The sequence below is a fragment of the Podarcis raffonei genome, chromosome 2 (assembly GCF_027172205.1).
Source record: "Podarcis raffonei isolate rPodRaf1 chromosome 2, rPodRaf1.pri, whole genome shotgun sequence".
NCBI lineage: Eukaryota > Metazoa > Chordata > Lepidosauria > Squamata > Lacertidae > Podarcis > Podarcis raffonei.
In genome coordinates this window covers 106831600-106857845 of record NC_070603.1, presented here as the reverse complement: position 1 = coordinate 106857845, position 26246 = coordinate 106831600, and the positions used below count along the sequence as shown (strand labels likewise).

Sequence of the window (26246 nt, the reverse complement as noted above, 5' to 3'; positions counted from 1 at the left end):
GAGTCTCCTCCATCACCAGAATTCAAAAGCACCAATTCTTTGGCGATCAGCCTTCTTTATGGTCCAGCTCTCACTTCCATACATCACTCAATATTGTTAGCAGTATCAATAATAACTGATCCACTTGCACGCGAGTGGCCGGAGCTTCCATCCTGCAGCCTCTTTTCGCTTTGGGCGCGCACGCGCGACAGCAAACACACACACACACACATAAAAAACCTCGCCGCTGCCGCCTAAGTTCCACGCGCAGCCATTGGCTCGCAGCCCCGCAATTCCCAGAGCCGGAGTCCGGCCCCGCCCACGGACACGCCCCCTCCCATCTCCTCCTCCTTAAGCCCCGCCCTTCCGCTTCTTCCTTTTCTTCCCCTGGAAGAGGCAGAGAGGGAGGGAGGGGGGTGTTTTCGCGCTCTCTTCGGGCCAATAGGGAAGGGGTATCCTTTCCGAGCGGCCGGTGGTGGTGGTGTTCGCTCTCGTGTCGCGCTGTAATGACGGCATCGCTCTCCTTTCCCGGAAGCGGAAGGCGGTTGGGATGGAGAAGGCGCTGGCGCTGCAGGGGCGGCGAGTCCGGGGCTCGGGCCCGTGAGTGCGGGGCGGGGATGGCAGGAGCCCCGGGCGACCCCACCTCCTCTCTTCAGGGGCCCGGCGCCGGGGAGCGCGCTTTGGCGGAGCTGCTGCTGGAGTTCTCGAGAGCGCAGTACCGGGCCCGGGATGGAGGGGGCGGTAGCGGGGGAGGCGGCGGAGGAGGAGGAGGCACCTCGGCAGGTGGAGGCGGCGGCGGGGCCGGCAGCAACGCCAAGGTGAGCCTGAGGGGTGGGCTGGGCCTGCCTCGTTCAGCCCCGCTCTGCACGGCCCTTGCCTTAAACCGTCCCCCCAGGTTGCTACTGATCCCTCTCCTCTGATATGTGCATGACTGGCACAAAAACAAAAAAAACAACAACACTCCCACTGGTGAACAATTTCTTCCAGCTTGGAGATGCCTTTTCATTATTATTCCCATCTGCCGTGCCTGCAACCCAGACGCAGCTGAGAATTGTTCTTTAGTTTTATTATTTGTACCCAGCCCACCACACTGGGTTTTATATTTATTGCCTTTCTTCCACCCAGCGGGTTCAAGGCACTCGCTTACAGATAAAAATAAGAACTGCTAAAAGCATTGGGGGAAAACCACAACAGTTAAGCATTGGCAGAAAGAAAGCTAAAAAATCCGAGAAGTGTTTTTGTGTTGCATTTTAATTGCCTTCCAGAGAGGAGGCCGTATTAGCAGCAAAAGAGGGCATATTTATAAAGATGTGGCAATCCATTATGGTGTAAGCTTCTGTTGCGCTGCAGTCCACTCTGATACATGAAGTGTTATCTGTAGTTGGGTCAATTTGTAATTTACTGTGAACCAATTTTGGAGCCAAGCTTTGGCTGAAAAGAGTGGATAGGTGAATCAACATCCGTTCTCTGCAGCGTAAAATCCCTGTCCATTAAAAGAGATCCCTACATGATCCCTGTTAATACTGCAAAGCTTCTCCCTTATTTTAGTGCAGTTGTTTTAAAACGAATCCTTATATGGGGATTTTCTGGGTTTCTTGTATGGTGCTTCATTGCAAAATAAGCCATGGGAAAACAGATTAGGAAAGGAAGGTGGGGTGGAGAGAGAAGGTACTGTGTTGCATGAAGTCATAACTTCCCTAACACAAGTAGACAATACTAGGATCCCTGGTTACTCCATGTCTATACTCCCAAGTGCACAATCGGATTCTGCATGGCCTTTGTGGGTTGGATGTGCTTCATTGGTGCACCTTGTCCTCGCTTATAGAGTAACCTAATGCTCATGTGGTGAACATTGTGAGTCATGTGTTTCCTCTGTCCAAAGGTTGCCAGATAACCAGAATTCTAATGATAAGCATTTCAAATGCTGCAAGTCCATTGGGATAGATGCCAGCTATACAGAGGGTCTCATTATTGGATTTTTGAGGCAGCAAAGCTTTCCTTAAGATCAAATGTTTTGCTCCATACTTGCATTTATTTATCTCATATATACAGTGTTTGTACAATGTACCAGGCCTTTGGTTTGGATCACAGTACAGGAAACTCCCCACTTATGCGCAATCAGCACATGCGCGGCTGCTGACATGCGTGCTGTTAGGAGGTGGGGCAGGGGCAGAACGGACTGGAAGGGACTTAGACTTGTCCTGATGTGCAAGGTGGCTGAGAACGTTACCCCCATGTATAAATAACAATAATTCTGTAATAACTGTTGGTTTGTTCTTTGACTTGACTAGATAGAGCGCATTGAGAAATGCTGTCTTGAGTTGTTTGGCAAGGACTACTGCTTCAGCGTGATCCACAATGGGAATGGTGAAATCTGCAGCCATTACCCCCGCCTGATTGTCTTCTTGGAGTATGAGAGTACAGATCAAGAGAGGCACACGTAAGTCGTGATTGCTTTTGGGAGGACTGTGTCTTACCCAAATTAACCTGAGCACGTTTGTGGCCTGCAAAGTGCGTCACTGTTTTTTGAGGAGATGTACTACAGTACTAAAGGTAAAGGTAAAGGTACCCCTGCCCGTACGGGCCAGTTTTGACAGACTCTAGGGTTGTGCGCCCATCTCACTCTAGAGGCCGGGGGCCAGCGCTGTCCGGATACACTTCCGGGTTACGTGGCCAGCATGACATCGCTGCTCTGGCGAGCCAGAGCTGCACACGGAAACGCTGTTTACCTTCCCGCTAGTAAGCAGTCCCTATTTATCTACTTGCACCCAGGGGTGCTTTTGAACTGCTAGGTTGGCAGGCGCTGGGACCGAGCAGCGGGAGCACACCCCGCCGCAGGGATTCGAACCGCCAACCTTTCGATCGGCAAGCCCTAGGCGCTGAGGCTTTTACCCACGGCGCCACCCGCGTCCCGACTACAGTACTAGCAAGTTACTAATCAGTCTTTTTGTTCCATTTGGCTCTAAAATTGGCTGTTCACATAAATGTGCACAAGCCCTGGTGTTTTTTCTTATGAATGAGAGGCTACTGTGGTGTGCGAGTTAAGTAGCAACCAGTGAATATAAAAAATCCTGCTGGATTAGACCCATCTAGTTTGACATCCTGTTATCACAGTGGCTAACCAGATGCTTGTGGAAAGCCTGCAAGGCAGGACCTGATTATAACAACACTCTCCCCTCTTGTGGTTTCCAGAAAATGGTACTGCCTCCGACAGTGGAGGTAGAACACAGCCATCAGAGCTAGTAGCCATTGATAGCCTTATCCTCTGTGAATTTGTCTAATCCTCTTTTAAACTTCCATGCTGTTGCAACAAGATGGCCTAGATTGGTGGTGTTGCCATCACAAGTGACATTGGGGCTGGCTGAGGATTCAGCAGATCCTCCAGTGGGCCCTCCTGATGCTGTTTCAGGGGTTTCCGCAGATGGGAATGCCGCTGTAGGTAACTTCCCTCTACCTGCTGTTCAGGCAGTGCATTGAGGTGCCCCTTGCCAGTGGGATTCCTGTACCCCCGCAGCGTTGGGCAGAGGGACACATCTGTGCTATTCAAACCCTCTTCAGCACAGTGCATCAGTGGCTTGAATTGTTCTGCCTCTTAGATACATGTTGCATGTCATGGGGTCCATGCAGTGATAGCCGAGTAGAAATTCAAGCCTATGACAGATCTGCACAGTGGGATGGAGAAGGGTGGGGTGGACTTCCTCTTTGGTTTTCACTTTTCCCACTGCTGTTCTTTGAAACACTTTAGAGTTGCTTCATACAGAACTCAATTCCCATGCAGAACTTGAATCTGCATGCAGATTTTGTCGTGTTGCATGTTCCTTGATAAATTTACCACTATTTTTTTATACTGGCGAGCTCTGTAAGCTTGTTTATAATCCTTTGCTTGCAGTGAGGCCTAACTGCACTTCTTGTTGTTGTTGTTTAGTCGTTTAGTCGTGTCCGACTCTTTGTGACCCCATGGACCAGAGCACGCCAGGCACTCCTGTCTTCCACTTCCTCCCGCAGTTTGGTCAGACTCATGTTTGTAGCTTCGAGAACACTGTCCTACCATCTCGTCCTCTGTCGTCCCCTTCTCCTTGTGCCCTCCATCTTTCCCAACATCAGGGTCTTTTCCAGGGAGTCTTCTCTTCTCATGAGGTGGCCAAAGTATTGGAGCCTCAGCTTCACGATCTGTCCTTCCAGTGAGCACCCAGGGCTGATTTCCTTCAGAATGGATAGGTTTGATCTTCTTGCAGTCCATGGGACTCTCAAGAGTCTCCTCCAGCACCATAATTCAAAGGCATCCATTCTTTGGCGAGCAGCCTTCTATATGGTCCAGCTCTCACTTCCATATGTCACTACTGGGAAAACCATAGCTTTAACTATGTGGACCTTTGTCGGCAAGGTGATGTCTCTGCTTTTTAAACTGTGCTTACCTTCTAACAACCCTCAGTGTAGCCATAACCATGAGGCAGGTTGCTGATATTTCCAAGGTATGTTGATATCACTAGATGTCACAGACCACCTCTCCCCAGATAAACTAACCCGGACGTTGCAATCATCATCCCAGGCCCTTCTCTTTGTGTGCCTCTTCTATGTGAGGTCCAGAGAGTGGCAACTTGGGAACAGGCCTTTTCAGCAGTGGCTCCCAGTCTGTGGAATGCTCACCCCAGGGCGGTTCACATGGCGCCTTCATTATACACTTTTAGGCACTAGGCGAAAACGTTCCCCTTTAACCATGCCTTTGGCTGACTGATATCCAATGTTCTTTTAAAATGGGTGGGTAGGAGTTATTGTTTTGTTTTGTTATTTGTCTTGTTTAGTTTTTGGTCTGTTATTATGTACTTGGTGGTTTTATTCTGTATTTTAAAGTGTCTTTATTCTGTGAACCTCCCTGAGATCTTTGGATGAAGGACGGTATACAAATTCAGTAAACAACAACAACGAGGTATCCAGGAGATATGCACTTGTTCCTCCATAGGGAGTTCATCCCCATCCAGAAGCCCTGCCCCGAAGTGTCAAACGCCATCAGTATAGGTGGACTTCTCTTTTTCCATCTTCAATGGCTAAGCAAGCTGCAGTTAGTAAAGTTATTACCGCTTGCAAATTTGACTCATGCACAGCAGTGCTTAGCTGTGCTGCTTCTTAATGTGCCCACCAGCTGCAGGGTGTACCCATGTGATGTTTGCGTGTTTTTCATGCCTGAGTATCTTTCGTTGCCCTTTTGGTTCCTCTTAAGTTTTTTCACTTCAGCTTTCTTGCGGCTTGGAAAACCAAAACGATGACTTGGATGTAAGCTGTACCGTTTGATCATACTGTCTAGATCAGAAGGTAGAAAGCGGCTTCTGTCCCTGAAGATGGAATCTGAGGATTTTGCGAAAGCAGTTGAAAAATTCCGAGTTTCGTTTCAGTCCCCTCATATTCGTAGTGAGAACTCAGAAAGATGTGGCGAGTTGCAAAATTCAGTGAGTTGGAAAGGAGGTCTGTCTTGTCCAGGAGTTGACAAAAGTATTGGTTCTTGGACTGAATCAATGCACCATCTTTTCCCTTCAGCTACCAAACCTTTGCCTGCTCTTTCTGAGGTTGCACTGAGAGAGGAGAGGTGGAGACTACAGCAGCGGCAGTTGAATGGCGCTTCGTTTTTATTCAAACTTCCCTTTGGAGATTTACCGTAATTCAAGTTTGGATTCGTGTTTCATGAGGTTGCCAAACCATGATGCATCCTGCCTGGTTAACCAAACCACTAAAACACACTGCTCTGCAAGTATTCGGGGAGGGAATACTACTTTCCTGTATTGCAGCTTTGTGCTTCGCTTCTCCTCCTGTGTTACACACCTCACCTGCTTTGCCCCAACACCAACTCCAGTATCATAAAGGAGCTAACATGTCCAATGCAATTCTGGGCTGCATCAATAGGAGTATAGCATCTAGATCAAGGGAAGTAATAGTGCCACTGTATTCTGCTCTGGTCAGACCTCACCTGGAGTACTGTGTCCAGTTCTGGGCACCACAGTTCAAGAAGGACACTGACAAACTGGAACGTGTCCAGAGGAGGGCAACCAAAATGGTCAAAGGCCTGGAAACGATGCCTTATGAGGAACGGCTAAGGGAGCTGGGCTTGTTTAGCCTGGAGAAGAGGAGGTTAAGGGGTGATATGATAGCCATGTTCAAATATATAAAAGGATGTCATATAGAGGAGGGACAAAGGTTGTTTTCTGTTGCTCCAGAGAAGCGGACACGGAGCAATGGATCCAAGCTACAAGAAGATTCCACCTAAACATTAGGAAGAACTTCCTGACAGTAAGAGCTGTTCGACAGTGGAATTTGCTGCCAAGGAGTGTGGTGGAGTCTCCTTCTTTGGAGGTCTTTAAGCAGAGGCTTGACAACCATATGTCAGGAGTGCTCTGATGGTGTTTCCTGCTTGGCAGGGGGTTGGACTCGATGGCCCTTGTGGTCTATTCCAACTCTATGATTCTATGATTATGTTTCCCAGCATTGCTTATTGCGCTCCATTTGCCCTTGTCTGTTTGACAGCTAAGGGCGCAGAGCTTACTAACTGTGAAGTGGCTTTTCCAGAAAACTATTGTTGGAAGATCTTCCTATGCATTAGATACTTCTTCTCTATATATGCTAGAGTTGTGCTGGAGAATCTCTAGCCCACGGGCCCAATTAGTCCTGCCAGACTTCCGAGGCTGGCCCTCCAAGCCATTTTTGGCAGGCCAAGCTCCGTAGGGAATATGGCAAAATGCTGTTGATATGATCTTCAGACATGAGCATTTTCACCCACAGCATTGAGTTCTTGACACGTTTCCAGGGCTTAGATCAGTGCAGCCGTGGAGCTCTTTGTTGCCTGATATCTCTCGGGGCCATTCTTGCACTTGGTGGTTGCTTGTTTTCTGTATAGTGCAGTATCTGCCCTCTTTGGTTTGAGTCTTGGAGCCCTTTCCCCCCACTTTCCAGTCATAAAACATTGAGGCCTTTTACACGAGAGGAGCCTGATGATGATGGTAGGCCACTGGACACCACACCTCCCACTTCTTGCGCCTCCGGTCTAATTAGGTGTCCAGGGTCAGTCTTTCCTTCACACAAAGCCCACCTCTTCCTCCTAGTATGCAACACGCAACTTTAGAACAAAAAGTGGCTGATGGAAATTACCAGGGCGGTGACTGACCTCAGCTGGAAGGATTTGTGCAGGATTCTGTACAGTGGTACCTCGCAAGACGAAATTAATTCGTTCCGCGAGTTTTTTCTTCTTGCGAGTTTTTTGTCTTGCGAAGCACAGTTTCCCATAGGAATGCATTGAAAATCAATTAATGCGTTCCTATGGAAACCGCTTGCCCCACCGCCAGCCTTCGGAGCAGCCTTCCGAAGGCTGGCGGGGGGGAGAAGGTCTCTCCGCCCCACCGCCAGCCTTTGGAGGAGGTCCGAGGACAGTGGGGAAGACGCGCTGCGCTTCCCCGCTGTCCCCGGAGATTTCCCTATGGGCTTTCGTCTTGTGAAGGAAGCCCATAGGGAAATTCGTCTGGCGAAGCACCTCGAAAAACGGAAAACTCTTTCTTCTTGCGAGTTTTCCGTCTTGCGAGGCATTCGTCTTGCGAGGTACCACTGTACTGCATAGGGAATCAGCCACGCTGACTCCTGTTGGAATGAGCAAGCTTTCAACCTACAAAAACATTACTTATGTGGTGCAATAGGAAAGTAACCAAGTATGAGCTGCACAATGTAAAGGTGGTGTGGGGTTGCGTGTCCCCCCATGTGTATACCCGTTTCCTCCTGAAGCATGCATAATTCTGAATCTGTTCAATTCCGTCTTTGAGACTGAAAAAGGATTTCCCTTCCAAGTTCATGAACGCCCATGAAGAGGGATTTGCCTCCCTGCTATGATTCGCTTGAAACGTTTGATATCATTTGCTATAAACTCAGGATCTACGAAGCGCCTCCTGGGTGCTTGTGAGATACTGAGACAGCATGCACAGTTTGACCTGTGCAGAGACAATTCCGTGGAAGTCAGCCCTGTTTCGAATGATTTTGGTCCTTCCACAACTTTTTAAGCAGCCACTTTGCAATAGGTAGCCCCCCCCAGTTGCAAAAGTACGTTACGTTCCTGGTGTGCCGACTTCAAGTCATCTCATTTGCTGCCCACAACCAGGATGAGTAAACTTCTGCTTTTGAGTGTTGACAAGCTGACAGCTGGCACTGGAAAACATGAGCAGACCTCTGGCTTTACTCCTGAGGAACTTCACCCATGCCTTCCTTGAACCCAGAGGCACCCAAGATGTGTGAAAGAAAAAGTCAGTTGCCCACTCCTAAGGTTGTTTTTTTAATACACACTTTTATTAGTTTTTACATATATTTTCCAAACATATATTTGCCCACTCCTAAGTTGATAACTTCAGTGTCCTGTGTTTCTGTATTAATATATTGAAAGTTGTTTTCAGCTTATTTTTATGTTTTGAAAAGTGCCCAGTAAGTGCAGTTAGCAATTGTAATGGTGACATGCTTGCTTACTTCACCAAACCTTTATTAGGCATTACAAATATAAAAAGGTAAAGGGACCCCTGACCATTAGGTCCAGTTGTGGCTGACTCTGGGATTGCAGCGCTCATCTCGCTTTATTGGCCGAGGGAGCCGGCGTACAGCTTCCGGGTCATGTGGCCAGCATGACTAAGCCTCTTCTGGCAAACCATAACAGCACACGGAAACGCCATTTTTACCTTCCTGCCGGAGAGGTACCTATTTATCTACTTGCACTTTGACATGCTTTCGAACTCCTAGGTTGGCAGGAGCAGGGACCGAGCAACGGGAGCTCATCCTGTTGCAAGGATTCGAACCGCCGACCTTCTGATCGGCAAGTCCTAGGCTCTGTGGTTTAACCCACAGCGCCACCCGTGCCCCCCATTACAAATATAGGCCATCATGAAACATCCATATATATAATTTTAAAAATATATACAAATAAACAGCCATCTAAAAATATGTAATAATGATGATTTTCATTGGACTTTCTTCCTGTTAAATAGAGCCATTCACCACTCTGAGAGGTACTATTGATAAAAAACTCAGCCAGCCTTGCAGTTACTTCTGGGTTAATGTCAGACAGATATAATCTGATATTTTCATTGTGCCTTGATGTTAGACTACTCAAAAAAGGGGATAACACGTTTGCGTAGCTGGTTGTACAATGGAGAGTAGAAACGAATATGTTCTACTGTGTCTGGCACATTCAAAAAACATTTGCAATGTCTATCATTTCTGGGGATGTTTAAATATCTGCCCTTGACAAAAGCTGAGGGGGAAGCGTTCAGTCGGGCTAACATAAAGGCCCTGCGTTGGATTGGAATTATTAATTTTGAAATATAAGCAACCCTGTTACCTGTTGTATTTAAACCATAAAACCTGGGGGGAGCAAATTTTATTTATAGCTGACTCAGTGTTTTGTTTTTCAATGTCCCTTAATCTGATTGGAATATGATGATGATGACGACGACGATGATAATAATTTATTATTTATACCACACCCATCTGGCCGGGTTTCCGCAGCCACTCTGGGCCGCTTCCAACAGAAAATTAAAATACAATAACCTATTAAACATTACAAGCTTCCCTAAACAGGGCTGCCTTCAGATGTCTTCTAAAAGTCTGGTAGTTGTTTTTCTCTTTGACATCTGGTGGGAGGGCATTCCATAGGGCGGGCGCCACTACCGAGAAGGCCCTCTGTCTGGTTCCCTGTAACTTGGCTTCTCGCAGTGAGGGAACCACCAGAAGGCCCTCGGAGCTGGACCTCAGTGTCTGGACTGAACGATGGGGGTAGAGACGCTCCTTCAGGTATACTGGACCGAGGCCGTTTATTTTGCTCACTTGAATTATGCAAGTGTTCCAAGTCAATACTGATAGATCTGATTTTGCTATGTGAGTGTTGGAACCATCTGGATTTATAAGAGTCCTTAAGTAAGTCAGAAAGCAGACTTGAAGGCTGGCAACGGAAATGGCAACACAACCAATATTTTATAGTACCTGCCCACACTCAGTATTCTATCGTGTGTACACCTAGTTCTGCACACATAATTTCATACTTGATTGAACTTGGGAGCCCCAGGATACATCTACAGAAACTTGAGTGTATCTTACCTAAATCACTATTATATGCTTGTATTCATATTGGGATCCCAAAAAGTAGCTGGGACGACACTTTTGCTTGAAAAAAATAGAATAGCAGCTGGTATAAATGGGTTGCCTTTCTGAAAATAAAAGCAAACTGCTGCTGACGAGGTACACCTGGCCTGTTTTCTAGCACTTCTGCGATGCTTTGACCAACCTGAGCTGCTCTGGAGTAAAATTCCAAGATATTTGTACAACTTTACTTGCTGGATTTCTTGCCCTCTTATTTTCCATTTCTCTAGTTTCCCATCATTTATTATTTGTCTTCCCATCATTTATTGAGAGCTTATTGGTTTCACAATAGGAAATCCGGGAGAGTAAAAGACGTTGCAGACCTCTCCTCATCAGTGATAATAAGGCCACATCATCTGCATGCCGAAACAGTGGGACCGGGTTTTGATTGATGGGGCGGGGGCACGTGAATCTATTTTTTGAATGTGCTCTGGAAGATCTGATAAAAATGAATTACCGTATTTTTCGCCCTATAGGATGCACTTTCCCCCCTCCAAAAATGAAGGGGAAATGTGTGTGCGTCCTATGGGGCGAATCCAGGCTTTCGCTGAAGCCTGGAGAGCGAGAGGGGTCGGTGCGCACTGACCCCTCTCACTCTCCAGGCTTCAGGAAGCTCTGCGCAACCCTTGGGAGCCCGGAGCGAAGCCGCGCCAGGCTCCCAAGGGTTGCGCAGAGCTACCTGTGCTCCCGGGTTTCCCGCAGCTCTGCGCAACCCTCAGGAGCCCGGAGCGAAGCCGCGCCAGGCTCCGGAGGGTTGCGCAGAGCTGCCTGTGCTCCCGGGCTTCCCGCAGCTCTGCGCAACTCTCGGGAGCCCGGCGCCAAGCCGCGCCGGGCTCCCAAAGATTGCGCAGAGCTGCCTGCATTCTGAAGCCTCTTCAGTGCGCCCAGGCTTCACGTAGCTGTCCACAAGCCTGGGGAGACCGGCGTGGCTCCCTAGGCTTGCGGATAGCAGGCTGTTCTGGGGGCTGGGGTCGGGGGAAGCTTGGGCTTCCCCCGTGCCAGCCCCGTGCCTGGGGGGGAAATAATTTTTTTTTCTTTATTCCCCCCCAAAAAAACTAGGTGCGTCCTATAGAGCGAAAAATACGGTAACAAGAAAAGGGGCAAGAATACACCCTTGTTTCTGACATGCATAAATCTGACCAGTTATAGTTAACCGCTCTTGTGTACTGAAGACAGGAGGGCCAGTGGAATATGAAATAGGTTGCACAGCAAATCAAAACTACAGTGGTACCTTGGGTTACAGACACTTCAGGTTACAGATGCTTCAGGTTATAGACTCCACTAACCCAGAAATAGTACCTCGGGTTAAGAACTTTGCTTCAGGATTGTTAGAATTCCTGATACATGCTTGCAGTCATGGTGTTGTTGTCTTTCACATGACGATATATGTTTTGACTCCACAGAGTGGGAAGTGACGGAGACAGGATGTTTGTGTTACTGTGTTCCGTGATGTGGGACTATTGTCCTTTGTTTCCCCCCCCCCCTTTTGCTGTCTGATGCTAGAGAGAGAGGGAGCCATGTTGCAGTGCTCCGTGTGTGTCTATATGTAAATAAAGTAGATTAGTCAAAATGCTGAGTTGCTGAGGCCTGCCAGGCGCATGATACGCAAACTCTGCAGATCCCTAAGTGTGCCGGTGTCGGTTGGCATCGGTTGCTGCGATGTTCGGGCAGAAGAAAGCTTATGAAGCTCCCGAACGATCGACCAGGAGGGAGGGAACATGCCAGTCGGGGCATGTGTCTCTGCCAGGGTCCTACTCGAGTGTAGGGCGAGCTCCTGACAAGGATGAGAACAGAAATTGCACGGCGGCAGCCGGAGGCCCCATTAGCTAAAGTGGTGCTTCAAGTTAAGAACAGTTTCAGGTTAAGAACGGACCTCTGGAACAAATTAAGTTCGTAACCTGAGGTACCACTGTACAGCTGCCGCTTCTAATTTACACTCGATTCCGGGTTTTAAATGCATGGTGTGTGCCCTCTCCTTCTGTGTTTACAGCAACCCTGTGAAGCAGGTAAGGATGAAGGCGTTTGTGAATGACCCGTGGTCATTCAGAGGCAATTTGATCCTGTATCTCCTTGGCCTTAAGCGTCGCATCCTAGCCACTCCACTCTTGAGAGGAGGCTGTTGCTCGTCCTTCCATTTTCCTGTGAGCAGCTCTTAAGAGTTTATGTCAAACTCTGCCCAGTTCCTCTTCCGACGCCAGTGAGGGATTACTAGCTCTGTTCAGATACTTTGCGCACGCCAGCAAGCTGTTCACCAACAAATACTTGCAAGGTTCTCTGCAAGCAGAACATTAGTGCTCGTTTTGTGGTGGGGGAGGCAGAAGTCTCCTTTAAAAGAGAGCCAGTGTGGTGTAGTGGTTAAGAGCGGTAGTCTCGTAATCTGGAGAACCGGGTTCACGTCTCTGCTCCTCCACATGCAGCTGCTGGGTGACCTTGGGCCAGTCACACTTCTCTGAAGTCTCTCAGCCCCACTCACCTCACAGAGTGTTTGTTGTGGGGGAGGAAGGGAAAGGAGAATGTGAGCCGCTTTGAGACTCCTTAAAGGGAGTGAAAGGCGGGATATCAAATCCAAAACTCTTCTTCTCTCTCTTCTAAAAGCACTCCCTTCTTCCCCATCCAAAATACCTGAGAACTGATTCAGCCCTTCATTCCGTGACCAGATCATACAAGTCCTTTCCCTCCTTGCTTGGGAAATTCTGCTGCTGCAATCCAGACTCCACTTCATTTGCAGATTACTTAGCTGGCAGAAGAACTGAATCATCCCAGCTGCTAGTGGGCTGGGCGGTGTCTGTTTGTGTGTGTGTGTGTGTGTGTGTGTGAGAGAGAGAGAGAGAGAGAGAGAGAGAGAGAGAGAGAGAATCTATTGCTGATAAATATCTTGGAGGGACCAAACAGCTCATGTAGAGCCAGATATGTAGTGCAGAGACCCATGAAACGGCAGAGCAAATGAACTGCAATTCCGTTGGCGACTGCTATTTTTTTTAAGAGTTCCTGTTTTAAATGAGGAAGGGCTGAGGGGACAAGGAATAACAACCCTGCCCAATGATGCATTCTTGCCCATATTAGAATTAGCTCCTTTCCTCAAAACCTACCTTGCTCCTTCCCAGAAAGCAAAAGCCGACATGGCCAGGGCGATTGCTTGGAAAACAGAGGAAGGATAGGACCATAGGAAGCTGCCTTTGTGCCAGTACTTCAGAGCTTTGCGGCTACTGAGTGGGCCCTTGCCATTCTTCGCTTCATAAGTAACAGGAAGCTGCCCTGGACAGAGTCAGGCCATTGATCCATTTCGCTCAGCATTGTCTACACCAGAGGTAGCCAAATAACTAAATACAGTAGTACCTCTGGTTACATACTTAATTCATTCCGGAGATCTATTCTTAACCTGAAACTGTTCTTAACCTGAGGTACCACTTTAGCTAATGGGGCCTCCCGCTGCCGCCGTGTGATTTCAAATCCACGCTGATTTTGAGCATTCCACATACATGCCCCCTGTGTTCAGGGAATCGGCCACCATTGCCCTCTTTGCCCGTCCAACTGAATGGGGCAGGGCGGTGGGGGTGGTGGTTCTGTGAACCCCCCTAGAGGAGTTACTGCTTTGCCCCTTACCCCTTAATGGCAGGGGGTGGTGCTGCGGCAGCAGCAGCTACGTGACCAGCTAAAGCAGACTGTTTTAGGGGCTGGATGTGTGAACTGCACAGGGTAATAGAATATTCTATGGGACTTTAAGCTGGCGCTACTTGCTTCCTCGCTCGTCCTTAAAAGAGTTTTTTTTTAAAAAAAACACAACTGGAAATGTTGTACTTTATGTATTTTTCATAAGCAGGGGTCTGGGTTGCCATAGCAACCCCTTTGGCTTACAGAGGCTTTTAAGAGGACTTGGGAACTTTAATGGAGTTGGCATAAAATCATTGCGCTTTGGGCACGGTTCTCGGCTGGGCACCGGCTCCTGCCTGGCATAACCGCAGCGTTCTCCTGTGTGTCGGAGGGAACTGCAGCCGCGAGTTCAAAAGCGTCCAGTTCCCTGGCACCAATAGGTGGCCGGATGTGTGTTCCTGGCACCCTCCGGCTGGGCAGGTGGCAGGGCTTTTCTCCTGTCCCCGAGGTCGGCACACATAGACCGCAGCTGTGCCGCGCGAAATGTTCCCTTCTTCTTCTTCTTCTTCTTCTTCTTCTTCTTCTTCTTCTTCTTCTTCTTCTTCTTCTACTAACGCTACACCGACATCTGTGGAGAGAGAGAAAGCCACTTCCTCACCCCTAATAAGCAAGAGCTACAGTTCAGGGATCATATGTAATGGGGTCATATTATGCAACTCATTGGCTGCTGGTGCAAAATAGAAGGATTCTTTCCAGGCGCGATTCAAAGTCCTGGTTATTTCATTTTGGGAAGTCCCAAAGCAGCTTGGGATCAGGGTACTTGAAGGAGGATGGGACAGTTATCTTGGATGACCACCAACTGGGATGGCTTTGAAAGAGGATCATCAGACAAATCCATGGAGGATAGGACTAGCAGTGGCTGGTAGCCACAATGGTTGCGCTTTGCCTCCATGTTCAGGGGCAGCAATACTTGCGCATACCAGTTGCTGGAAAACCTGCTTTGATCCTTAATGTTGTCAACCTCCCCCATCCTGCTAAAAAGAAGAACAATTCTCATATTGTTACGTCCCTTATTATATGCACACAGGCTCCGGGTTTCCGAAAGTGCCAAGCACCAATTATAAGCATATGTTATAATGCATAAAATGTGTTATAACACTGGAGAAAAATACATATGTGTTATTAGCGTATGCATAAAATTATATGATGCAGAAATAACGTACCACATGCAGCTCGTCACTTTTGCATTGCTGTTTCTTAAAAAAAGCCAAACTACACAAAATTAAATGCAAAAAAAATCATCTTACACAATACATATAATATGCTGCATTTTTATTTTTTTTGCAACAGCAATGCAAAACAGCCTCATAAGCAGGCGCCTGATGCAAGAGGTGGTCCAGTATGAGGAAAGCAACACATCTGATATTTCTAGTATTTGGTCTAACATGTAGATGAGTTCCTCTCCCCCCCCCCCCGGCATTTTTTTGGGGTAGCAAAACATTGAGAGGTGGATTGTTAAAGGTGATCGTTTCAAGGAAGACTTTGCCAGTCTGGTGCCCTCTAGACATTGTGGACTACAAGTCTCAAACATCTGGAGGGCACCAGGTTGGCAAAGGAGCTATCTGGAATATTGTGGAGTTGCAGTGTATCTGTCAGAAAGCTTCGTTTTGCCACTGTGAGGCACTTGAGCGAACCAGAGTAGCTCTTGAGAGATAAGTTTATTGGAGAGTGCTTGGCACTAAGGCGAAGCTTTGAGCCAGATGCTGTACCAGGGAACCTCATCCAATGCAGTGTCTCAGTGATGGAAGGAGGGGGGGAATGTGTGGTTTGGGGTGGATCACAGCTTAATTTGTGGTGCTTCATATATCCCAGTTGCTTACCCAGGCTGAACCTTTGAATTAAATACAGAGGGACCAGGAGCCAACTTAAGTCTCATTAAGGTAGCCAGATCTTTTGATCTGATTACTGGAATAAATTTGAAACCATCAAGTGCTAATTGGCATCCCTTGGGAACTGGCTGCAGTTGACCCTACCTCTCACATGCTCCTTCCCCGGACCTTGGGAGAGTCTCTCAATCAAGCCACTGTTTCTCCAGTGTCTCTCAAGAATCGTGTAGTCAGCAAAGCCTTTCATGGGCAAAACTACCTTATTTCTCCTCAACTGCTTCTCTTTCACTCTTCTTTTCATCTCCCATCTTTGAATTCATTTAGCAAACACAGTCCTCTCTGTGGGGGGAAAGACATTTTTAGCCCTTGTGTTCTCTTATGCAGGCTATATTCAGGTGATCACGCCACAGCTTATTACTCACCATCTGACTGTATGTGCCGCTCCTTTGCTCCTTGGTGTGCTACAATTAAATCTGGAATTCTTCAACTAACCACAGTTTCCCATTTCATCTGGACCAGGAAACAATGGTTATCAGATTGGAACAAGCCAGGATCTTAAACCACAGGCCTAAATAGGTTTAACATCCTGGCTTGTGAAAGATTTCACTGAAATGGGAAACAAGGCTTAATTTGAAGACTTACTGTCTTATTGTGGTGTATTATGTGGTGGGGAAGAGGTGGTATGAGGCTGGAGCAGTTAGGCAAAAGTTTTAGGCATATCTCTGTTTATGAAGCCAAGATATGATGATCCAGAGGTGGCCAATTGATGCTTATTAAATCCTGTATTTGTTTTTATCCAGAAATAAAGCAGCAGGTACTCAGACCAAAGTGGAAATGGAGGTGTGTTAGATCCCTTCCCAGGATTTTTGGTAATCCCCTGATCCTGCCTCGTCCCCCCTTCCCATTAAATGCCCACTTTGTTGAGAAGGGATCCAGGCTCACTCATTTTCCATTCTTGGGCAGTGTGTTTGAGCATATGGACACATCTCTGCTCCAGATGTTACTGGATTGTCAAAAAAGATGGCATTCAAGGCCTTTGGTAGATCCATATTGGGAAGGTGCATTATGTCCTAGTTGGTTCTGCTGGACCTCTTGGAAGCTTTCAGTACTATTGACCATTTATTCTAGACTGGGGTGGAACTTTTATCATTTTTTTCATGGTGGCTCCAGTACTTCTTTGAGAAACAGTTCAAGAATGTGGGGCCGGGAGGCTTCTAGGGTGTCCTCCCATCTTGTCTCCCATGCTGTTCAACATCTACATGAAAACACCGAGAGATGTCATCCAGGGATTTGGAGTTCAGTCTCATCAGTATGCTTGTGACACCCTCTGTCTCCTTTCCATCCAACTCCATTACTAGTTCTGAATTGGTGTCTGATATTAGTGGTGGTGAACAAATGGAAACCTGATCTAGACTGTGGAGATCTGTGTTTGGGTCTCTCCTTGGCGATGACCACCAGCCTTGTAGCCATTGCCATCTCTCTGCTTACTTATGTACGCTATGCTGGTGGGAGAGCAGCGTTAAAATTTCCATCTATTGGTTAGCTAATCTGAGTCTGGATCCAGGATCTGTTAAATTTGTGGTCGCTGAGCCTTTAAAACAAGAAGACAGTGAACGGTGAGGTGCACATCCTTCGTGGCTGTGGAGTTAACAAAACCAAGCCTTTGGTTAGTGGAAGTTTTTCCCCCCCGCTCCATTCCCCCTGAGCTGTTGGCTTCAAAACAAGATGACAGAAGCTACCAGGCTTTACACTGAATGTATGCCAAGACGAGATTTTGCAGTCACTTGTAGCCTGAGAAGCACATCCAGGCAACACCTGTCCCCTCCAATCTGCAGTTGGTGCCTGTGCAGGTAATGGCCTGTTTTGCCTCCAATAGATTTGAGAGCACCGTCCAAGTTGGCAAGCTGCAAGACCTCATCCACCGCAGTAAAATGGCCAGGTGTAGAGGGCGGTTTGTCTGCCCCGTCATCCTCTACAAGGGCAAGGTAAAACACTCTCTCTCTCTCTCTCTCTCTCTCTCTCTCTCTCTGTGTGTGTGTGTGTGTCTTGTGACTTTCATGGTTTTCTTTTCTTATGTGGATGTCTCATTGTAGCTTTTGCACGATTTACTGGAGGGTGCCTTCAGCCATGAGCAGAAGGCTCTAGAAAGTGGGTGCAGCAATCTCTTGACAACCTTTCTTCGTTGCTCCCAAGTCAAGCGGGCATGCACCTGTGCAGACTGAGGCCGGGCTGGCGCCTTTGATAAGCTGCTCCGTAACTTGCAGATTTGTTTCAGCTCTGCTACCGATAGGTGAACTTAAAGAGGATCCTGCGGGGACCAGCCTAATCCCGTTCATTAACGGTTTGAGGGAGAGACGGTTCAAAGAGCATGTTAATGAAGCGCACAAGGCTGATATTAGTTAAAAAGGAATTGCAAATAGTGGTGCAAAGTAGAATCAGGGGGAAATGTAGCTTAGCAGAGGGTTGGGAAGTAATTAAGCCTGACCTGTGAGCCATGCAGACCTCCATCTGGAAGGCGCAGTGCGGACCACGAGTGCAAAGCCAGACTCTCTTGAATTGGGAATGGGAAAAGGCTGGGAGAGGAGGAGGAGGGTCCGTTGCTTCTCTGTGCTTTGATGGTCATGTGTTGCATCTCTCTCTTTCTTCAGCATATATGCCGATCGGCCACCCTGGCGGGGTGGGGGGAACTTTATGGGCGCACAGGATACAACTACATTTTCTCAGGTAAGGGAGGTGTAGGTTTGGTAATAGTTGCTATGTGTTATCTCTGTTTTATAACGCTAGTTGGGGGAGCATCCTTGAAAATTGGCGTGAGCAGCAGGCTTGAGCTGCCATTGAGGACAGTGGCTTAGTTCAAAATGGAAACCAAACTCATGTTCCCTAGAAAGCCGAAGTTGGCAAGTTCTGCAAGGAGAGGAAGCTGCAAAGGGTACTGTCAGGTGGTGGTAAATATTTGTGGCCTTGTCTTGTGGGTCTGCAAGCTCCTTCGTAAGCTTCCTGTTTCAGTATTGGAGTCTGCTCCCAAGGGCATCTTTGTTGCGTGTCTTCAGTGATGAAGCAGTTGTGGGAATCCCTGATTGAGCAAGAGAACTGTGACCAGGGTGGCTTTTCTCGTTCTTCAGACACTGCTGCGTAGATTCTGCATTTCAGAAACGAAGCAAAACCTCTGGGCCAAGGGAGCTGCCTGTTGCACAAAGAAAATCTGATTTCCAACTTTCAAGTTATGCAAAATATGACATTTAGAGAATTGTCCTCTTAATTATGGGGACGCGGGTGGTGCTGTGGCTTAAACCACAGAGCCTAGGATTTGCTGATCAGAAGGTCCCAATCTCCGCGACGGGTGAGCTCCCGTTGCTCGGTCCCTGCTCCTGCCCACCTAGCAGTTCGAAAGCACGTCAAAGTGCAAGTAGATAAATAGGTACTGCTCCGGCAGGAAAGTAAACGGTGTTTCCGTGCGCTGCTCTGGTTCGCCAGAAGCGGCTTAGTCATGCTGGCCACATGACCTGGAAGCTGTATGCCGGCTCCCTCGGCTAATAAAGCGAGATGAGCGCCGCAACCCCAGAGTCGGTCACAACTGGACCTAATGGTCAGGGGTCCCTTTACCTTTACCTCTTAATTATGGGGAGCTGCACTCAATGCTAAGACTCCCCTCCCCTATTTTCTGATTGGCCGTACACCTTCAGGAGGTCATAGCAGCATTGAGGTCTTTAACTTGGGTGGGGAACCTCTGGCTATATTTGGTCCAGCACAGGTCCCAATCTGGCTGGGGAGGCTGTTTTCCCCAAACCACACCCAGCTGCCCCATAGCTGGCGTCACATATGAGGAGTCAGGGCAGGTACAGGTGCAACTGGATTGGCTGTGTGACAGACTTCCTTGTGGGGCAGCCTGATCACACAGCCTATTGCTGCAGAGAGCTGCATTGAAGTCCCCATCAGCTAAATGGGTGGTGAGGTCACGCCTGTTGTGATTGGCTGTGTGCCCGAGTTGTGCTGATGGCCGGTGACTGTAGCCCTGCTTTCTGCAAAGGATCCGCTGCATGACTCAGTTTCCTGAAGGCATCTCTGTTGCATTGCTGATCTCTGCAGAAAGCGGCTGAGCCACAGCCCTGTCCCTGGTGTCTGGGAAGGGCTGAGCAGGACGCTTGAGCAGTTGAGCAGGACAGGCCACATGCCAATCATCTGACATCATTGTGATGTCAGGTGGTTGTCAGGTAAGCGGACTGTCCCATGGGGTAGAGGCAGATAAGGATCTGGTCCACCGGGCCAAAAAAGTTCCCCAATCCTGTTTTTTGTTTTGTTTCTGTAAAGAAAGAGTTGAAACTGTTAGTGTTACTGCATGCTTCAATTTCTTCACCTAGACCAGGGGTCTGCAACCTTTAAGACAAAAAGAGCCACTTGGACCCGTTTCCGAAGAAAAAAAAACTGGGAGCCGCAAAACTCATCATTATAAAAATAACTTTTTTGTCACTCTTTTTTTATTATTTCTTTGTTTGTCCCCTCAGAATTACTCCTCCTCATAGAAATAAACGTTAAATTAACAAGTTACCTTTTTTTTGGTGTGTGTTCTTTACTCCCCTTCAAAACAGTGACCAGCATACATGCCCCCTTTCAATGCAGTGACCAGCGTACATGCCCCTTACAATGTAGCGGACGGGCGGGAAGATGACGTCGGGACGGTGCGTGACTAACGCACGCCCCGCCCCATGCGACGTCACAGCCAGTACAGCGCCCGCCACAGTGGGGGGTGTCGGGGCACACAATGCGCCTCCTCCCCTCGCTAGTATCCGCCCCGGAGCCGCGGCAAAGGTGTAAAAGAGCCACATGCGGCTCTGGAGCCGCAGGTTGCAAACCCCTGACCTAGACTAAATGAACAGTCTTGATTTATGGCCAGCACCACTTGCTTTACCATGCAGGAAGCAGGCACCCGTTCCTTACCCACTTGATAAGTTTCACGTCAGAAAACACTTTAAATATAATATTTAATGTTATGCATAGCACTGAAAAGTAAAAAGATAGGGGTAGTGTCAAATATACCTGGGTGGTCCAGGAAAATATACGAGCGTGGGACTCTGATCTCTTCAGAGCCATGAAGTCATTGAGTGCCAGTGTGCTGTAATCTGTGTTATCTTAGCTGCTATATCTCAGCCTCGCCTACTTCTCAGCGTCGTTTTCAGGGTCTACATCACCTTGGAGCAATTCCCCATCAATGAAACGAGGGGTGGGACTGAAGGCAAAAGCTCTGTAATAAAGCTGGTCCTGTTGGTAGTATCCTTCCAGTTTGTGAGGCGGAAAGCGGGTCGCTTACATGGGACGAGCCTGATGATTCTAGGACTCGTTCATCATCACAAACGGCATCTTACATTATTGGAACACGTGGGAGGTCCAGAACCATGCTTTGTGGGAGAAGTGCTGAGATTCTTATACCAGCTGATCCAATCTGTTTAGGGCAGAGGTTGTGACTACTAATATATTGAACTTCTCTGGGTGTCTTCTCTGCAGGGGGCACAGACGATGCCTGGGCAGATCCAGAGGACATGTCAGAAGAGGACTCTGCTTTCAGGTCTGTTTGACCCAACCACCTCCTACAAATATGTCAGACAAGGTTTTGACTCCTTTTTCTTCATGGATCTGCTTTACGCCGGCGTGGCAGGGAGAAAATGTAAGAGGGACCTTTCCTGCCACCATGGAGCTGCAGTAACGGAAAAACTTGCACTTCCATAATTTCATCTCTCCCAAGGCAGGGAAGTACTTGGCTGTTGTGGGTTGCAAAGCAATGGTTGGTGTTCTGTAAGAACAGGCCAGTCCAATGATGCTTTTTCTGGGCTGCAGTAGAGTTGGGGGGGGGGGGAGTAAGGATCATATGGGAGGTGGACTGGGAGCAAGTCCTACACACTTGCTGCCAATATTTCTTCTTGGGTTTGTTTGTTCTTTTAATTCCACGAACCTGCTTTTGAATTATGGTGCTGGAGGAGACTCTTGAGAGTCCCATGGACTGCAAGAAGATCAAACCTCTCCATTCTGAAGGAAATCAGCCCTGAGTGCTCACTGGAAGGACAGATTGTGAAGCTGAGGCTCCAGTACTTTGGCCACCTCATGAGAAGAGAAGACTCCCTGGAGAAGACCCTGATGTTGGGAAAGATGGAGGGCACAAGGAGAAGGGGACGACAGAGGACGAGATGGTTGGATAGTGTTTTTGAGGTTACCAGCATGAGTTTGACCAAACTGCGGGAGGCAGTGGAGGACAGAGGTGCCTGGCGTTCTCTGGTCCATGGGGTCACGAAGAGTCGGACACGACTAAACGACTAAACAACAACAAAAACATAGCCTGCTGTACTATATTAAGGCACTTGGAAGTGCTTCACAGTAGAATTTAAAACAAAACTGGAGAACAACTCACAAAAAGCAGGCCTAAAATCTCAGCATAGAAATATCAATAATAAAATACTTTCAGACTTCGGCAAGATCAAAAGAACAGTTTGAAGCAAAACTTTAAAAACCCATCGGCAGAATGGGCTCCATTGTTAATGCATAGCTTGCAGTTTTAAGATTATTCCTTCTGGTAATTTTAGGCCAATTAAAATCCTCTCTCAAGGACTTGCTTGTTTGCCACTCACAGGGCAGTGTTGGACGTGTGTGACTTCTCAATTTGATTGTTTAACTGGTTTGGCTTTGCTTTCCCGCCTCTCCCAAAGTGAATTCTGGAGGCCTTAATTCTGGAGGTTGTTGGGAACCTCTTTGGAGTTCTCAGCAACTCCTACAGAACCACCCCCAGAATATGGGGTGAGGTCAGGACACCTAAATCAATGTACGTTTGCATAGTAGATGTGCTCCCTTACAAGAACCTCCAGAGATTTGGATAAAAAATGTAACCCGTTTTCCTAAAGAGGTTCTTCAGATGCTTTTACTACTGAGCTGGGGCACCATCCATCAGGGAAGTTCTCCTGCAAAAGCCACGCTGAAATCAACGGGTCTTGCACAGGAGAATCGCCCGGCTTATCATGTCTTTGGTCTTGGCCATTGTAGAGCATTAGGACTGCTGTGTGAAGCATTTTGTGTTGGTTTGTAGGACTTGCTTATGCCTCGTTTGTGCTAATCTGAGCCTTCTGCATTTCCTCCTCCGGGCGGAAAACCTCACCCCCTTGTCCTGTATTTCAGAAATGCAGACTCGCAGCTGTTCGACAAGGTCCGAGGTCATGACATCAAGCTCTTGAGGTACCTGTCGGTTACGTACATCTGTGACTTGATGGTGGAGAACAAGAAAGTGAAGTTTGGCTTGAAGTAAGTACGGGTGCCATTTGTGTGTTGTGCGTCCCAATTGGCTGCTGGCAAATTTTGAGAAACACTGCAGGTGAAGGATGCTCCTGAGAGCAGGTGTAGGACAGCAGTCAGATTTGTTGTTGTTTAGTCGTTTAGTCGTGTCCGACTCTTCGTGACCCCATGGACCAGAGCACGCCAGGCACTGTTGCCTAAAGCTTCCTGAGTAACTAACTTTGAGCAGGTCCCTATCACTCAGCCTCAGCTGCCTTCAAGGGGGTATTGCGAGGATAAAAGGCAGGAGGGTAGAGTTGGGACGGGGAAGCTGTAGCACTCCAGATATTGAACTGCATCTCCCATCATCCCTGACTATTGGCCATGCTGGCTGGGGCTGATGGGAGTTGGAGTTCAGTAAGATATCAAGGTTTCCCTGTTCCTGCTGCAGAGAAAAGTGTGGGATAAAAATATATTGAAATGAGTTTAAAAAATTTAAAAAGTAAAGGAAGCCAAGTTATTGCTGCTATCTGGATATAGCAACCAGGTTTCATTTTCAGCAGACGTTCCTAGGGTCGTTCTCTCTCTCTTGACTTCTCTTCTCCTGCCCTGCTGGAAAGAGCCCCCAAATGGAGGATTGTGCCGAGTGCCTCTCTGTGTTTTTGGCCTAGGTTTGTTTTTCCTCTAGCGTAGAGCATCCTGAAGTGTGGTTGCAGGTAGTTGTTCTGCACATAATGCAAGGATAGAATGCTAGGTAGCAGCACTTCGGAATGCAAATGGGTGCGGAAGTTTATTTTTTATCATTATGGTCCCATACATTAAATGCTCTTTGCGTGTAGCAAAATAGAGATGTCAGGGAGAAGACTACACTGAACTTTTCTCTTACAAGTTTGCTCGCTATGTGCAGGAATAATGTTTTATAGTGCGTTGATCAGCTCAAAGTCTCTGCCATAAAATGCTTGCTTAATTAGGCAGGGTGTTTTTGTTTTTTTTAATTTATATAAAGTTTTATTGATAGAATGCAACACGTCCTCCACTGAGCATTTATTATAGATAGGTTCTTTCCACATAAGCAACATAATTCAACACAATCTGCCCTCCATTTCCATTGCTTCATACATTAGAGACTATTTTCATACATAATTCTTTATAAAGACATCCGAGCAGCAAAAAAGGAATGTTTAACACGGCATTTCCCCAACTCTTTAGTTTAAGCCTCTATCAAGCCTTGTCAGCCCAAGTTTTCAGGCCAGCCTTCACCCCCAAGACCAGGGCGTGGTTTTTTTAACAGAATTATTCACCTAGGCAGGCATGGCCAAACAGCCCTCCAGCTGTCCCCGGACCACAACTCCCACCATCCCCAGCCAGCAGGCCCAGTGGTCAGGGATGACGGGAATTGCAGTCCCAAAACAGCCAGAGGGCCAGGTCCGGCCATGCCTGACCCAGGCCATGTAGAGAGCCCCTCTGCAGTCACAGGATTCAAGCCCGTTATCTAATCTGGATCTGGTGACAAATGAAAGTGTTCTAACAAAATAGATATTCAGTTGATCTAAATCTGAATGCTTTAAAAAGACTTGGCCATCCTTCAGAGACTATTTAATTATGACAGCCAGGCGCGCTCGCACACACACACACACACACACACACAGACCGGAGATTTAAAAAGCTGTGCCGTTTGGGTAGCTTGTTCCTAAGCCAGTGACAATTTTACTGTGACAACTTTTATTTAACATTTCCCCTAACATAGGCAGGGTGTTGTTGTTGTTGTTGTGTTGTTGTTGTTGTTGTTGTTGTTGCTACTGCTGCTGCTGCTGCAGGGAGCTCTTCCAGGTCTTGGCAGGATGCCTGCCACTTGGTAGCCATGAGCTTAAAAAACTTGGCTTGCTTCATAAATGAAATTGGTTTGTGGCGTTCTGCATTCAGCGTGATGCCATTTCTAATTCCCCACCCCAGACTCATCAAAATTAAAAACAAACAAGCTTCTGTTGGAGAGTAGGCGTGAAGGGTATTCCAGCCAGGTACTTCTTTGTAATCTTCAAGAAAAGGGAAAGAAAAAGAATGCCAGATGGGATAATTTAAGCACAAAGACTAGCTTATGCCTTAATTGGAAAGAGATCCTGAACGTGCAGTTATTCTCTGTAAACTTTGTTGGTGAAAAACTGAGATTATTCGGGGTGGGGGCGGGGAGCAGCAAGGGATATTTGGCTGACTTTGTTGAGGTTGGCCCACAGTTGCCACGCCATGCCAGCCAGCTTCACACACGTGTAGTGCCTTTCTCTGTTTTACTTCCTTAGCGTGACGTCTTCCGAGAAGGTGGATAAAGCACAGCGCTATGCAGACTTCACCCTCCTCTCCATCCCATACCCAGGTAGGAGGGAAATGTTCTGAGGGATGAGCAGCAATTCCTCACAGCTGTCTAGTGCAGCCTTCCTCAGCCTGGTTCCTTCCAGATGTTTCGGCCTACAACTCTCAACAGCCCCAACCAGTGTAGCACAGTGGTACCTCGAGTTACAAACACCTCGGGTTACAAACACTTTGGGTTACAGACTTCGCTAACCCGGAAGTAGTACCTCGGGTTAAGAACTTTACCTCAGGATGAGAACAGAAATTGCGTGCCAGCAGCAGGTCCCATTAGCTAAAGTGGTACCTCAGGTTAAGAATGGTTTCAGGTTAAGAACAGACCTCCGAAGCAAATTAAGTACGTAACCAGAGGTACCACTGTATGTCTGGCCCTGGGGCTGATGGGAGTTGTGGTTCAAAACACCTTGAGGACCATTAGGTTGGGAAAAGCTTTCCTACTGGGAAGAGGGCAGAATAGCTATGAGTGGTTTCTCCCACAGTAAAATAGGAGCACCTCCAGTATCCAAGGAGACAAAACTCTTAAGGGGTGTGGAATAAAACCACCTCTTTCATTTACAAAATTGTTCCAGTTTCTTTAGCGCACCCAACATATTTCAAGAATTGCACGGTCTCTTCTCAGAGTCCCTGCTTGTCTCGTGATGGAGGAGTTCCTTTGTCTTTTGGGAGAAAACTCTGGAAATATAAGGCTCCTCAGTCAGAGTCTAGCAGTCTCTGCCCATGGCTTTTAGACCGGGTCTGTGTTGCCCTTCCATGCTCTCACTCCCACAAACCCCCACGGGAACATAGCCAGTAGCACATCGAAAGTGGATGTTGCTGCAAATGGATGTCTCGTGCCGGGATAATGGGTGACTGCAGGAAGGATGCGTCGTTGAATTTGGCACCACCGCTCACCCGCCATGCTGGAACTCGGGTTCCCCCTCCCTTCTCTGCTATTTCCAAGCCTGGGATTCTGCTGCTAGGAAACAGCGAGGAAACTCACGGCAAGCAGGTGCTGACCTGGAAACTCTGCAAAGTCTTGAAATGCTGTGGGAT

The 26246-nt window shown here is 47.7% G+C and overlaps 1 protein-coding gene across 3 annotated transcripts in view; it reads left to right on the top strand.

Annotated features, from left to right (window-relative positions):
* Positions 1-435: 435 nt before the first annotated feature.
* Positions 436-26246, top strand: part of MTMR14 (myotubularin related protein 14) — an 86372-nt gene continuing 60561 nt past the window's right edge. For 2 of the 3 annotated variants that reach the window (XM_053378473.1, XM_053378471.1), the window contains exons 1-7: positions 436-797; positions 2271-2419; positions 17482-17590; positions 18254-18329; positions 21105-21165; positions 22761-22883; positions 25148-25221. In XM_053378473.1, the coding sequence (XP_053234448.1) occupies positions 486-797; positions 2271-2419; positions 17482-17590; positions 18254-18329; positions 21105-21165; positions 22761-22883; positions 25148-25221 (904 nt within the window). In that variant the 5' untranslated portion in view covers positions 436-485. The remainder of the gene's footprint in view (positions 798-2270; positions 2420-17481; positions 17591-18253; positions 18330-21104; positions 21166-22760; positions 22884-25147; positions 25222-26246) is intronic. The other variant, XM_053378472.1, reaches the window with a different exon arrangement.